Consider the following 14997-nt stretch of genomic DNA (forward strand, 5'->3'; position numbering starts at 1 on the left):
ATTATATGCAGGGGAGGTCACCAAACAACAGACGCATGCAGCGTGGCCCCTTCATGACGTGTCTGTTTTTAAATATGGCTTACAAATTGATTTCTGGACTTGTCACAGCAGCTTGATCACTATTAGGCCTATAATAAGAATAATAAAAATAAAGCGAGATTAATTTTGATTTTTATCTATCTATCTATCTATCTATCTATCTATCTATCTATCTATCTATCTATCTAAAATAAACACGTTTTAAGTTGACAAACTGTCTCAACCTGTCGTTTCCCCCGCTGGATCTCCAGGTCCTCTGGAACTACATGAAAGTCTGCCAAAAGAGAAAAGCCAGTGCCCTCTGCAGGACGCCACTGTTGGTGACGGTGCGCACATTGAGAGACGCCATCACCAACTTCAGAGGCTCACATAAACCATAACTCTCAAGTATACAGTGATATCCACTGTGCAAATAAATGATATATTTAATTTAGTTTCTCTATAATATAGCCAATGGTTTATTTCATCTTTATCAAACAAGAATAAAAAATGAGAGAAGGAAAGAATGGATTCTCCTCCCATGTCAACCAAGGTTGTTAGAAATAATTATGATCTTTATTGAAAGGAGCCCTACTCTATGGAGTCTACAGGGTCCTAGAGGGCTCCTTCTTGTGGTGTGGACCTACTCACATCCTGGGGTCAGATTTGTTATACACACAGCAGGTTGGACTGTTGGGGTCTATAATATACAGTAGAACTCCAAATTACATCATGTGTGCAGCAACTTCAGCTAACTGATTTGATCACGTAAACTGTCACGTCCATTACAAAACAAAAACTGAGAATAACACACATATTATATTAGCTAAAATCTTAGTCAATCATTTAATACATTTTCCATTTCCCCATCATCTTTTTGTTTTGTTCAATCAATTAATATACCTTTTAAAAGTACTCAATATGGTGGCTCTTTTCAAATGCTGTAAAATAATAATTATAATAGCAGTAGGGTGGTAAACGGTGCCAACTTAAAACTGCAAATGCTTTAATATGTCATTTTCATAATAGTCACTGCAGGTGACGCAGTTTCTTGAAGAAGGTATACTTAAGCTGTACTTGTTAGTGAAACTTGCCATTGTTTTTTGTTAAATGACACATGTTAATAAAAACCCTATAAAGTAATATTGTGGTGTTCTTAGATGCATAATCATGCTTAAGTGTTTGCCTGCTGATAAAGTAAGACACCACTAGCAATCTTACACCACTTATAGCTAGAAAAAACATTTCTTACTGTAAGAGGAAGATCATTCAGCATAATACATTGGTACTTTTATACATCCCTGTGGTTTAGATACTAAGTCCGCTAATTAGAAACTGTACATCATCAAACAAACATAACAAATTTAAGAGTCAAATAAGACACTTGCTTGCTCGCCGCTGCTTGTTGGATATGACTGGGGTGTCATGATGGAGTGCTGTTATGTGATTCAGTTTGGGAATCAATACAGCACCATCAACAAAAAATCTGTTGTCGCTGCCAGTCATTGATGAGCTGCTTCATATTACAAATGTACCTCGTGCAATTTTTGAAGGCCAAAAGACAAAGTGCAACATATACAATAAGAGAACAAACACAACCCTAACGTGTTGTAAACTGCAGTATTATTAATTAACAGATTAATCAAGGCAAACACATTATGCACCATGTCAGAACAACAATTTTAATACAAGTGACAATACCTGCAAGTGATAAATGAACTTAAGTATTGATGGTCAGACTGCAGCACATTCTTTGTGGACAACAAGCAGTCGAGGGAAATATTAGGATGGCTAGCTCAGCAGTGTAACAAGCCTTGGCAGGAAAATGGTCGAGGCGGTAGGTATAGTGCCAGGTTTGAACAGAATTGTGTCTTAAGGAATAGTTTAAGGTTGCTTGGGAGGGCATGATTAGTGCAGTCAGTCTTCCACACTTTACAGCTCCTGGATCAGAGACAACGTGATTCACTTACATTAGATACTGAAAACAATATTTATTTATTTATTTTTTTTCTTTATTGACAGAGAGGCCAAACTATGATGGATGATGGAAAGATGCATAGCTGTAAATGCACGCAAAGTGGTTTGTGAGATGCTGACCTTTCTATCTCTTTTTTATATTGTGATGATAGTTATAATGATCCTATTCCATTTTAGGCTGTAAGGGTTTCTGGTCCTCAGTAAATTGAATGACTCATGTTCTCAACCATGTTAACATCTGTGCTGATTTTCAGAGTAAAATGAGCGTGTGGATTACATCAGGAGCCATCTTCATCTTAACTGCTTGAATGCATTGCTTCCAACTTGTTATTAGCACCATAGCAACAGGCAGGCAATCTCTTCCCCTTAGGTGGTCTTGTCATTGTTAGTGATGAGGTCCAAAATGGTAGTGCCACCTGCAAACCTGAGGAGTCTGTCTCACTCGTCTCACCGTTTCTTGATTTGAAAAAAGCAGAAAAAGAAAGCCAATGAACATTAAAGGCTGCATTTTTTTAAATTCACACCATATAATCAGTGCTTTAGCCAAATCCTGTGTTGTGTCCCCTTTCTTCAATGTGTTTTCATGCTGTAAAAATGCATATCTTAATTTATCAACATACCACTCAGCTCATTAAATCTCTAAGATACTCCAAAAGTACCATTTCGTTATTTGTTTAAAGCACTCAGAACACCAGGCTGCTCTGAAATTAGGTGTAGTAAACCCTAGCCCCCCTTGTAAATGGCATTGTCTGGGTACAGTGCTGAGCTGCTAAGACAACAGTCAAACTAGTCAAACACATCACATACATTTTACTACAGTCTGTGGCTCCAACACCAACACATAGGTTCCTTCATGTCGAGTTCTGTCATAAAAGGAGTCACTCATTTGTACCTGTTCAAACCAGAAATATTTGGATGTAGCTAGACATATATACACCATACTGAGTACAATTTGTGATGAAATGACTCTAGTTCATGGCAATTAATGTCAATCAGTAGGCTAGAACTTATACATAGACATGAAGTTTAATGTCTCTTAAACTAAACTAAATGTGAACGTATATGAACGCTTATATGTTTTATGCTTCACTTTGTCTCTTTACAAGTGCCACCTAGACCCAGAACAAATCCCCTCAAATCTACTGTAATTTACAGAGCCATTACAGGATAGAACTCTCTACCAAATCACCTTATTAAAACAAATACCAGAGCCGCTTTCAAGAAAACAATAAAAGAGCACTTAATACAATTAACTGTATGAAAGAACAGTAGATGACTCATCTTGCTTGCTGATTGTTTTTTGTTTGTTGTTGTTTTGTTTGTGGTGTCTAATTTGATAATGGATCTTTGTAGTCTGAAGGTATATAATGTATATAATTGTTTATTAAAACGTGTGATTTCTGTGTCTGACCCCAGGAAGACTAGCTGACGTCATGGCATTAGATAATGAGGATCCTAATAAATTGATAACAGAGACCAGCAGGACTTACACAAGAGGAAAATGATGTAAAGCCTACAGTGGGCTATCCAACAAAATAAACAGAATAAACAGCACAGGGTTTAAACAGAAGAAAATCATAACTGCACATAGAGCAGCAAGCCAACAGGAATTATAGGTCATGCTGGTCATTATAAAACTGTATATGTATTGTGTGTCCTTTGCCACTGTACTTCAGCGGAGCAAAGAACCTGCTTTAGCCTATATTTTGGTTCATCTAAAATAATGTTAAATGGTACATTCAGCAGTAACTTATAATGATAAATATTACATTGATATAACATGCCGTGTTAAATGAATTTTAAAATCTTCACGACTTTCAATGTGAACAAGGTTTCACACTTTGGAGCTAGCAAACATACAAACCTGGCAGTGATTGAGGGCAGTGTCTGTTGCTAAGCAACGGAATGCTGAACCGCCCCCAGGACTGTACAGCTCATGACAGTCTCCTTTGCAGACAAGCATGTAGTAAAACTATTTTAATACGAAGTAAATAATTCAGGGGATAGTTTCTAGAGCTGCCGTCACAAATAAGTTTCCTTTTTTTACGTTTCGTTGTAGGAAGTGACGGGACTACAGTACGTCGTGTTGGTAGAGCAACCATGTCCGACGAGGAAAGCGTGCCCTCTTTTCTTGAGGACGACAGAGTGAAGTTTGTCGAGGAAAAAGTTTGTGGGCTTCTGAGACTTCAGCGCCAAACATGGGAGAAAAGTGCAGTCCACGAAGAGTTCCAGGCACTTTTGAAGGACCTGTTTGAAAAAGAGAATATTATATTTTTCTTTTCATCACAAAAAGGTTGTTTGGTTGCTTCTAAGGAGGTATGGCTGTTGCAGAATATCCAAAACCATTAAGCTAGTTTAGTACATTATTAGATAACATAATAACTTAGCATGTATATTTGACAACTGCTAGCTAACACGAAGTTTAGGGAACTTGCAAAATGTTATTATTTATGGATTGAGCATGACAGACTTTACTTAACCTATATTAAGTGTCATATCTGTTTGTAGTAAAATCTTGTGGTTATTTTTTTAAACACAGGTCCCACCTTTATCCCGAAACAAGCAGATCTACATTCTCAAGAAGCGAATTGTCCCCATCAACTCTGAGAACTACAGGGAACTTCTGCTTTTTGGCTTCTTGTCTCCTTCACCACTACTGCAGCTGTCAAACACAGTTGAACAGGTGATCCTCAAACCCTCCATCCTACACTTATCTCATAAAAAAGCAATTTGCTGCATGTTATGTCAGTTATTTTGGTTGTGCAGATGTGTTTTCCAGCTTGCCTTTAAGACTGGATGAATAAATTTTCATTCTATTTTGTGTTTCTTAAGGTATGCGTTCCACTGCTGTCAAACAACCTTAACCACCAAATGTGGCCAAATCTGATGTCTGAGGACATTATTCGAAATGTCGAGAGCGTATGCAGTAAGACATCAGTTGTATGGGGTCAGGTTTTAGGGAAAATGGTCCTCCCTATCCCAACAGTGACCGATTGGATGGACAATGTTTCCAGTACCTTTGAAATGTGAGGAAACACACATTTTATCTTTGTATTAGAGACCTTGATGCTATAAGCAATACAGAAACACCCTCAACATATATTTTTACCCTCAGGTATGATAACTATGACAGGGCACTAGCCCATGCCATAGAAACCCAAGTCATCGATTGGACCAATCTGATCCAGAAAATGTTGAAGGAGGATTCATCAGACCTACTTATGACAGGCTGTAATCCAGGACCCAACGCTGAGCTGAAGTTCTGGGCTTCCAGGAAGAGCAATATTCAGAACGTTTATCATCAGGCATGCTCCCTTTTCCTCTGGATCTTCAATAATATTGTGATATGAATTATTTTCATCTCTTAACTTTCCTTTCCCTGTTAAAGCTTTTGGTACTTTCACTTGTAGCTTCAGAGTCCCATTGTTCAGAAGATGGCAAAGATGTTAGAGATGATGGATAGCAGCTATCATCCAACAATCAAGACTCTAATAGAGAATGTATTTGATGGTAAGATTAGTTGGTGTCTTTTTCCAAGCCAGACAACATACAGTCCCTTCTGTAATCTGAAATGTTTTATGTACATCATCATGTGTTTATCACATCTTGTTTTCTCTCATTATGTTGTTTATATTTCCTTTTTTTCTCAATTGAAAGCACTGCAAGAGGCCCAGGACATTGACCTCCATCTACAACCACTGTGTGCTCAACTGTCTCAACTGGAAAAGAAAGGATTTCCTCACTTTGAAACATTCATCCCTGCACTGTTTCACACTCTTTTCCTTATCTGGACTAACTGCCAGCCATATCAAAGACCGGCACGCATCGTGGTGTTACTTCAGGAACTTTGCAATCTGCTCATTGAACAGGTAAAACTCTTCATGGGAAACACTAGTAGTGATTGAATACATCTAGTGACACATTTATGCCACTAATGCAATTAGACACAGTGCATGGAAAAGGTCACAATAAAATACAGATTCTTTTGTCAGTGATGTTTTGCTGATGTTAGTCAATCTGTGTTACTCTGACTTAAGTTGTAGACTGTCAGTGTGTGCTTAGAAACAAATTCACAGATAAAATCTTACCTTACAGGCTTCTACATACCTCTCTGCTGATCTGTTACTTAGAGAGGATCCAGAGGAAAGTCTACAAATGGTAAAGATGGTGATAAAAGTCTTCAGATGTTTCAGAGAGAGTTACCAGACCCAGAGGGAGAGGTTGGCCAACCATGCGAAACATGCACCCTGGGATTTCCCATCTGCCATGATTTTTGCACATTTCAACCAGTTCCTTAATCGCATGCTACAGCTGGAGGTGAGATTGTATTTTCATTTTGTATTCAGACGTCTGGTTTTATTTTTATGTTGTTTTGTTCCCTTTTATAATATGTTCCCTTTGCAGGACTTGTTTGAAATAATGCTGGACTATCAGCGGATGGAAAAACTGGAATTTGGTGGACTTAAAGGCAAACTCTACAGTGAGCACGCTGCTCAGCTGTACAGAGAATTCTGTAGCCACTGCCACATGTTGAAGCACAGTGAAAACAGCCCACTTGATTGCAACTCTGAGGTGAAATTGTCTAAAAATGACTTTTTATAGGCATTTATACTGTCCAGTAAGATTTTCTTAAACCGCTACTTTACAGATCCTGCAACTGCAAAAAATATTCACAATGCATTCTTTTACACAGTTGTACTCATCATTTAATTCTGATTAATTGTTAACTTTCTCATAAGGATTTTGAAAACGAGTATAAGGATTTCAAGGTGAAGATTATGGACTTTGAATGCCGCCTTGCCAGCCTTCTATGCTTGGCCTTTAAGGATTGCTCAGGACTTGAATCAGCACTCAAAGTAAGCAAGACTGGATAATAGGATGATTTTGATGACAGTATAGATAAAGTGAATAGTCAGTGACAGAGCTACCAAGTGGGGCACCAACATTTTTCTGATTTTGTCCTTCAGCTGTTAACTATTGTGGGACCCTTCCTTGAGCGAGGAAAAATTCGACAGATATTCAGTCCCAATTTCCCTCTACTGCAGCAACATTTCAGAGAAGAACTGGAGAAATGTAAATGTCTGTTTAAATCCCAGCTCAATCAGGTACTGTAAGCAAAATGGGATATTAGCAATATGTATCCAAGGCACAATAAGAATTGTACCTATGTACCTATTGCACCTATTTACCATTCTTTCTGTGTTTACAGATGGAGAGTGGTCTGAATAAGAACATGGCTCACACGTCTGGAGCTTTAAAGTGGGCAAAAATGCTCCGAGAACGCATTCAAACCCCTTGGGAAAAAATCAGATTACTGTTTGACACGTCAGTGCATTTTTACTACTTCCAGTGAATGAATGAATAAATCAGTTAGACAATTAGACAAATAGATGTACATATACAATAGATAGAACAGGTAAGAAATTACTATTGTGCTAGACTAATAAATGACAGCTGTTTGATAATTATGCAATATTTTCAGATCTACGGGAGGTGTAGAGATGGTGACAGAGTACCACATGTACATGGAGATGTTGAGTCTCCTGGACCGATATGAGGAAGACATTTACTCTGAGTGGTGTACTGGTTTAGAACAGGCCTGCTTGATCAACCTCAGTCAGCCCCTGATTTCAAGAAATACCTCATGTGGCTTGATCTCAGTCAACTTCAATCCAAAGGTAATTGATGTTATGTTCCTATAAAATTGAAGGTACTTGCTGTGAAAGTCTCTTACAATGCTGAACAGTTGTTTTGGAGGTACTGTAAAATAAACTCTTTTATGTCACCACCAAATTGTGCTAAATTGTTCCCTGGGTCAAATGTCCTTTATTTTCAAAGAAATCTGTTCATAACTTTTGAAAATATACTGCTGACAGAACCAGACATGATTTTATTACTGACGTGTAGACATAACCTTACTCATATAGTTATTTCATTCAAATTAAAATACATCCTCCCAGGGATTCCGTTAGTTGAGATAAAACATTTTACCACCACCCCACTGTGACTATGGATATCGATTAATCACTGTTTCTTTTCACTCCTTAGCTGACTGAAGTCTTGACAGATGTGAAATATATTCAAACTCTCAGTCAGATCAACATCCCTGCAGCTGCAGTGACTGTTTTTGAGAAGCGTGACATGTTCACAAAGGTTAGAAACATGAGCTCACTTATACTCATGCACGCTTGTTGAAGTTAAACAATAAGCAATGGTCCTGTCATATTATCGTTTACCTCAAAAGAGTTTTTTTTTCTCCAGTATGTGAGCAGTCTGCAGCTGCTAGTACAATGGTACAACAAGCTTAAGCACACAGTGCTAGAGGTGGAACTTCCTCTCATCAGAGCTGAGCTGGTGTCCATAGACCTGCAATTGACAAGAGCAGAGACTGACCTTACATGGCAAGACCAGGACTGCTGGAGCTTTATCAGCACCACCAAAGACATGGTCCATGACCTTGTATGTCGAGTCAGCAGAGCCAAGGAAAACTGCGAAGCCATCCAGTCAATGATGAAGGGATGGAGCAAACAGGCCATGTTTTGCAGGAAGGACAACAAGAGAGGCTCACTTATACAGCTGGAAGACAGGGGAGACCGTGTCAACAAGATATACAGCTCCATAAAGAAGGATGGGGACTCTATCCACAAGCTGGTACAGGTGCATATGGCTGGATTTATGATAATATTCACTCTTATGCATTTTCATGTGTACTGTAGGCTTGTGTTGCTGTAAGGAAACACTAAAAATGGTTGGCATGATTCCAAAACCTTCTAGCATGCGGTAGAGATATTTGTCTCTACTATAGGATTACAACCCATTGAAAGAGCAATTCTGTTCACAGGCAATTTAAAACATTTATACAAATGTTATTCATTTCATAATTTGCACTTGGATTCAAATATGACCAGCTAAATCTAATATTTCATGATATCCAAAAATGATGTTACTTTAATGTATTTTAATATGTTCCAATACTTGGGAAGGTGTTATTCTGAAATGGATAAAATTAAATTTGACTGACATTGACTGTTTTTGTGCTCACCATCTCTCCAATATCCCTCAATTTCATCAGGAGAATATGGTCCTTTTCCATGCTGACCCTGCTTCAGAAGCATGGCAGTCCTACCTGGAGTATGTGGATGAGATGGTGGTGGAGGGGCTCTTTAGCTACATCAGCCACTCTCTCCAGTTCTTTATGGACAACATGGAGTCTTGGCCAAAGCAGGCCCCCTTATTTGAAGCTCAGTTGATGCTTAATGGCTCAGGGATGGCCTTCCTTCCCTCACTGGAGCGAGACGCAGGGGATGGTCTCTACGAGCTGATAGAAGGACTGGTCGGAGATGTATTCAAGACTTCAGTGAATATCAACAGAGTGGCTGCTCATCTGAGCATGGAGAGCTATCAGGTACTCTGCTGTAGATTTTAACATTACCACAGACTTTTTTTTTCTAAGAGCATATTTATATACTGAATTTTTTTGAACTTTTGACAGGTACCTATATTATTATGGTAGTATCCAGTAACTTTTCTGCATAGCATTCTGTATTTGTACATTGTTTACTTCAAAATTGTTAAAATAGGTCCAGTATGGAAAAGTGTTCTACAGTATATTGACCAAAAACAAGCCAAAAGTGTATTCGCCTACTGTGACTGCCTAAACTTTCTAAACTCATTACAACGTACTCTTCTACAAATCATAAATACTCCTGATGTCATGTGTCATGTCATATATCCCTTACAGAGTGTAATGGATGACATGCTAGATTTGTTGGACCTGAGACAGGAAATAATGGAGCGAGTGGAGAATGTCCTCAAGAAAGCCATAAATTACCAGAGAAAGTTTGATTGCTACACCCATCTATGGCAAGATGACAGGGTTGAGTTTCTCAGCCAGTTTCTCCTGTATGGACGTGCACTTACAACTGAAGAGATGGAGGCTTGTAGTGCAGATGTACTCCCTGAGAGCCCGCCTACAGTCGATAACTTCAAAGAACAGGTGAAAAGCTCTTTAAACTCGTGAATTACAGATGTTCCATAAACAAATTTTGTTTCTAATTTACCATGGTCTTAATTTTACAGATAGATTTCTATGAGGACCTGTACTCTAAAACTTCCAAGCTTGAAGACTTCACAGTGTTTGATGGATGGTTTCGGGTGGATATCAAGTTCTTCAAAGTCAGTCTTCTTAACACAATAAAAAAGTGGAGCTGGCTTTTCAAGGAGCATCTCTTGACATATGTCACCAACAGGTAAAACTGAGTTCTGCTTGGCTAATAAATGCAAAGAAAACTGTACCATCAGTCATCTCACTCTGCATGCTCTCCCACTCAGTCTTGATGAGCTGAAAGAGTTTGTCCGAACCACTATTGAAGGGCTAGCCCGGCCTGTGGTTAAAGGAGACCACAGTGGCTTGGTGGAAGTTATGAGTCACCTGCTGGCTATAAGAGACAGACAAACAGCCACAGACAAGATGTTCGAGCCTCTTAGAGACACAATAATCCTCCTGGAACGATACGGAGTGATCATAACAGACCAGGTCTATTCTCAGCTGGAGGTAAGGAAAGGAGTAGGATTCTTCTCCTATTTCACTTGCAAGTCATTTAATAATATGATACCAAATTATTGTTAATTGATTGTCAAAGAATCAGAATACTGTATATTAATTTAATGACCTTGCTACCTTTTAAAATACAAAATAACTCTCTCTTTAGGAACTCCCTGAAAAATGGAGTGGGGCTAAAAAACTGGCCTTGAAAGTGAGGCATGAGGTGGCACCCATGCAAAATGCAGAAGTGCTAGTTTTACGAAGATGTTGCATGGCATTTGAGGTGAAAAGTCACTTTTAGCTACTATTTCCAGATAAATGATATATGCACAGTATTGAAACTATTGTCTCATATTCACCAGTGTGAAGATATTGAAACTGGCATCTCTTATTTTTCAGGTGAAAACAAGCCAATTCAGGGAGATGTTCAGAGCAACTGCCCCTTTCAGTTACAAAACACTGCATCCCTACATCAAACTGGAGAAAGTAGGAGTTCAGCTATTGCTTGGTTATTGGATTAAAATATTAACACTGTATCACACCCTTTGGATAACAATTACTGCATGTTGCTTTCCAGTCTGAAAAAGCAATCCGAGACATGGAGAAAGAGGTAGCAGAGCTGCAAGAGTCTACAAATCTATTTGACGTCACTATCCCTGACTATAGAGACATAAAGCTCTGCAGACGAGAGATCACGGTCCTCAAAGAACTGTGGGACATTATTGTTTTTGTGCAGGTAAGTAGCTTAATGCATATTGTACACTTAAATGTCACTATTCTTAAGGAAATGGAAATAGAGCAGAAGGCCTCATCACCATACCACAATACCCAATAACTCAATAACTTGACCAGCCTGTCCTTTTGGAGGCTGTCATTGATTCTGTGAATACCATGTAGCCTCTAAACGTCCCCATTAAGTACCCTCAGCCCATTGACCCCTCTGCATGCGTCTTTATCTATACAGAGCAGTGTGGAAAACTGGACAATGACCAAATGGAGGCAGATAAACGTGGACCAGATGGATGCAGAATTGAGGAGGTTTGCCAAGGTGAGGTCACCAACAGTGCTACATCACACCAGCACATCTCTCCTGCTGTCTTGCTGTCATGCACCATTGCTGTTTGTAACAGATGCCCCTAATAACTAATTATGTTTACCTACCTTCTGTTTGTGTAGGACATACGGAAGCTTGACAAAGAGGCCCGCATGTGGGATGTGTATTCCGGGTTAGACCTTTATGTAAAGAACATGTTGACGTCACTGCGGGCCGTGAGTCAGCTACAGAACCTGGCAATACGGGAGCGCCATTGGGTGCAGCTAATTAGAACAACACAGGTGCATATATAACCACAGTAGAGGTCTTTTTTTTGCAACATAAAAATTTGAGTCTTTACGTCATGACAATAATTATTTTTTAAATAGATGGACTTCACCGTGACTGATAGTACCACCTTGGAAGACCTCTTGGCTCTGCAACTCCACTTTTTTGAAGAGGAAGTTCGCAACATAGTGGATAAGGCGGTCAAAGAAATGGCCATTGAGAAGGTTCTTCCTCAGTTATTAACGCTATGTTATTAAGCAATTTATAAGTTAACTTTTAAATTAAAATGTCACAGCAAGGTGTGGATATATGAACAGTTATCCCCACTTCATAGATTTCTAGAAAACATTACCCATTATAACATCGGTCAACATTACCCTTTTGCTACGTCTATCACAAGTTCCCAAGGTGATATTTTCAAATGTCTTGTTTTATCCAACTGACAGTCCAAAACCGAAAGATATTAATTTTACCATCATAGAAGATTAGGACAAACATAAGCAGTTGAGAAGCTTGAACCTATGAATTGTCATTTTTCCTCAACAAATTACTTAAACAATTGATTTTTAAAATGATTACTAATTAATGTTCTGTCAATCATAATTGTTGCTGCTCTAGTTTCAACTGAAGAATAAGGCCCTGAATTAACAAACCAAATCCTTCACAGTTCTCTGCATTATAGATAGATGTCCAAACTCTTGAATCAAAGTTTAGGACTACATTTAAAGAGTGTAAATCTTATGAACACGGTCCATTAGTAGATGTTTTACTATTATTAAATCTTTTACAGTAGAGTTTTATTAGTCAAACATCGTCAGGATTGTGCTGTCCATTATTTTATTTCAGGTTGTAACAGAAATAAGTCAAATGTGGGCGTCAATGGAGCTTTCATATGAAGATCATTACCAAACCTCTGTGCCACTTCTTAAATGTGACGAGGAACTTATTGAAACTCTTGAAGATCATCAGGTAAATTTCTAAGTTACTTAAAGAGATTCTTTGTGTGACCTTATAGCGTAGAAAACTGCATAATGGCTGTAAAGCACAACAACTAGTTCTCAAGATCAGTTGTCTGTGAGAAGCACTGATAGTTAAGTGCTGAATAGAGATGAGAATGCAGGAAGGGGCCGCCCTGTCTGACTGTCTAACAGCACAGCTGAGAGTGGAGAGGTCCCTATTGAGTCCTCAGATTTATAGCTGCTGTCAGACACAGGGCATTGTTGCACCATGGCAGTCTTTGTACATGTACACCAGATGTATTGGGGGGTTATAGCCAGCAATTAGAAGTCTTGCCACTTTAGTGCCTCTGTCTTTGTGTAAACAGACTGTTTCCCTCCCCCACTTTTTTATGGCATGGCTAGCTGATGAATATGCTTGGGAATTAAACTGATACATGTGATGATGTGAGGTTATCAAGATATGGCTCTCTTTTACCACAGATTGGGTGGTAGTTTGACATGTTTGAGTTTTAGGTCGGACCTTTTGACAGGCTATGCTCAAATGTCTCTATGTCCTCATCCTCAAGCTTCAGCTCCAGGGCATCTTTCAGAGCAAGCATGTCGATCACTTCCTTCTCCAAGTAGTGGAACTACAAAAACAGCTCACTGTGGCTGACTCTGTGCTGATGGTCTGGATGGAGGTCCAGAGGACATGGGCCTACTTGGAAAGCATCTTCAAAGGCTGTGATGACATCTGCCAACAGCTGCCTGCAGATACACACAGATTCCACGTTATAGATGCAGAATTTCAGGTCTGCACTTAGTCTTAAGTCTTAAGTCATGCACGTATGCTAATTCCACTGTTCTCAACGTTTTAAATGTGGTTTCTTTCAGGAGTTAATGTTGGACAGCACTAAGACCAAAAATGTCATTGAGGCCACCAACAAGCCTGAACTATATGAGAAGTTGGGGGATCTTCAGAAAAGGTTGATGTTTATTTTAATCTTTGATTTTTATTGTACTGTCGACAGTTTGATGTTTTGTGCGTAATATTCCTGCATCTTTTCTTACAACAGGCTGGCATTGTGTGAAAAAGCTCTTGCTGAATACCTGGAGACAAAGAGACTTGCCTTTCCAAGATTCTACTTTATTTCATCTGCAGACTTGTTGGACATTCTCTCTAAAGGGAGTCGTCCCAAAGAGGTACATTTGTGTAGAATTTTCTGAAACTTTTGTAGTAGAAATCCAAGTGTCACTATTTTTATGCTAACTGTATGTGACATAAAACATTCAACATCTTTTTCAGGTAACTGTCCACCTCTCAAAATTATTTGACAACATGTCAGATCTGGAATTCTCCAGAAATGAACAGTTGGATAATCCTAGACTTGCAGTGGGAATGTACAGCAAAGAAAGGGAATATGTCCCCTTCCAGACTGGATGTTGCTGTAATGGGCCGGTAAGACATTACATTCAGTATCAAAGATTCTGAATTAACTTTCTAATTTTTCATAATTTCACTAATGATAAGAATACTTGATATCAGGTGGAGGCATGGCTTACTTGTCTGGAAGAGTCCATGAAGGAATGTGTCAGGGGTCACCTGTCTGAGGCCGTGTCTGTGTACGAGGACAGACCCAGAGAGCAGTGGATTCTCGACTTCCCTGCCCAAGTTGCTCTCACTGGATCTCAGATCTGGTGGAGTAATGACATGGAGCTGGTGTTTAAAAGACTGGAAGAAGGATTTGAGTCAGCACTGAAAGACTACAACAAGAAACAGGTACATTTTAGGATGAGCTAACACAGTAACATTTAAATACTAGTAATAAAAAGTAGCTCTCAACAAGTCAGCGCTGCACAGAAGAAAAGCTGCTGAAGATCCAAAATAATGAACATGAACATTTTTTTGAATATTTGCTTGACGAGGGCCTTTTGCAATAAACTTCATCTTTAAATTGCTGAAACTTCACTTGAAGATATTGGGCCACATACATAAGCAGCAGTATGTATAGTAACTAACAGTTTCTTGTTATGGTGTTGTGAGAGGGGTGTTGATTTAATTCTGTGTTAATTGGTGATACCATAATGTGTGATGTGTTGAATGGGATTGTAGCATATTATTGCAAGGAGTACCTAATATTTAGAAATAAGAATAACTCCTTAAAAAACATGTATCTCTCACCTCAAACACATATTAA

At 38.8% G+C, this 14997-nt stretch overlaps 1 protein-coding gene across 3 annotated transcripts in view; it reads left to right on the top strand.

The window, feature by feature from the left end:
* The first annotated feature begins 3923 nt into the window (after nucleotides 1-3923).
* Nucleotides 3924-14997, top strand: part of LOC121904959 (dynein axonemal heavy chain 11) — a 38118-nt gene continuing 27044 nt past the window's right edge. For all 3 annotated transcript variants that reach the window (XM_042422803.1, XM_042422804.1, XM_042422805.1), the window contains exons 1-30: nucleotides 3924-4311; nucleotides 4535-4678; nucleotides 4828-5021; nucleotides 5111-5300; nucleotides 5406-5505; nucleotides 5653-5864; nucleotides 6091-6312; nucleotides 6400-6567; nucleotides 6735-6851; nucleotides 6963-7100; nucleotides 7205-7320; nucleotides 7478-7673; nucleotides 8044-8148; nucleotides 8257-8652; nucleotides 9068-9400; nucleotides 9737-9991; nucleotides 10075-10244; nucleotides 10327-10549; nucleotides 10707-10823; nucleotides 10940-11026; nucleotides 11118-11276; nucleotides 11505-11588; nucleotides 11717-11875; nucleotides 11963-12085; nucleotides 12708-12830; nucleotides 13387-13611; nucleotides 13694-13785; nucleotides 13876-14002; nucleotides 14106-14258; nucleotides 14346-14579. In XM_042422803.1, coding sequence (XP_042278737.1) covers nucleotides 4096-4311; nucleotides 4535-4678; nucleotides 4828-5021; nucleotides 5111-5300; nucleotides 5406-5505; nucleotides 5653-5864; nucleotides 6091-6312; nucleotides 6400-6567; nucleotides 6735-6851; nucleotides 6963-7100; nucleotides 7205-7320; nucleotides 7478-7673; nucleotides 8044-8148; nucleotides 8257-8652; nucleotides 9068-9400; nucleotides 9737-9991; nucleotides 10075-10244; nucleotides 10327-10549; nucleotides 10707-10823; nucleotides 10940-11026; nucleotides 11118-11276; nucleotides 11505-11588; nucleotides 11717-11875; nucleotides 11963-12085; nucleotides 12708-12830; nucleotides 13387-13611; nucleotides 13694-13785; nucleotides 13876-14002; nucleotides 14106-14258; nucleotides 14346-14579 — 5178 coding nt within the window. In that variant the 5' untranslated portion in view covers nucleotides 3924-4095. The remainder of the gene's footprint in view (nucleotides 4312-4534; nucleotides 4679-4827; nucleotides 5022-5110; nucleotides 5301-5405; nucleotides 5506-5652; nucleotides 5865-6090; nucleotides 6313-6399; nucleotides 6568-6734; nucleotides 6852-6962; nucleotides 7101-7204; nucleotides 7321-7477; nucleotides 7674-8043; nucleotides 8149-8256; nucleotides 8653-9067; nucleotides 9401-9736; nucleotides 9992-10074; nucleotides 10245-10326; nucleotides 10550-10706; nucleotides 10824-10939; nucleotides 11027-11117; nucleotides 11277-11504; nucleotides 11589-11716; nucleotides 11876-11962; nucleotides 12086-12707; nucleotides 12831-13386; nucleotides 13612-13693; nucleotides 13786-13875; nucleotides 14003-14105; nucleotides 14259-14345; nucleotides 14580-14997) is intronic.

This window comes from Thunnus maccoyii, chromosome 10 (assembly GCF_910596095.1).
Source record: "Thunnus maccoyii chromosome 10, fThuMac1.1, whole genome shotgun sequence".
Lineage (NCBI taxonomy): Eukaryota > Metazoa > Chordata > Actinopteri > Scombriformes > Scombridae > Thunnus > Thunnus maccoyii.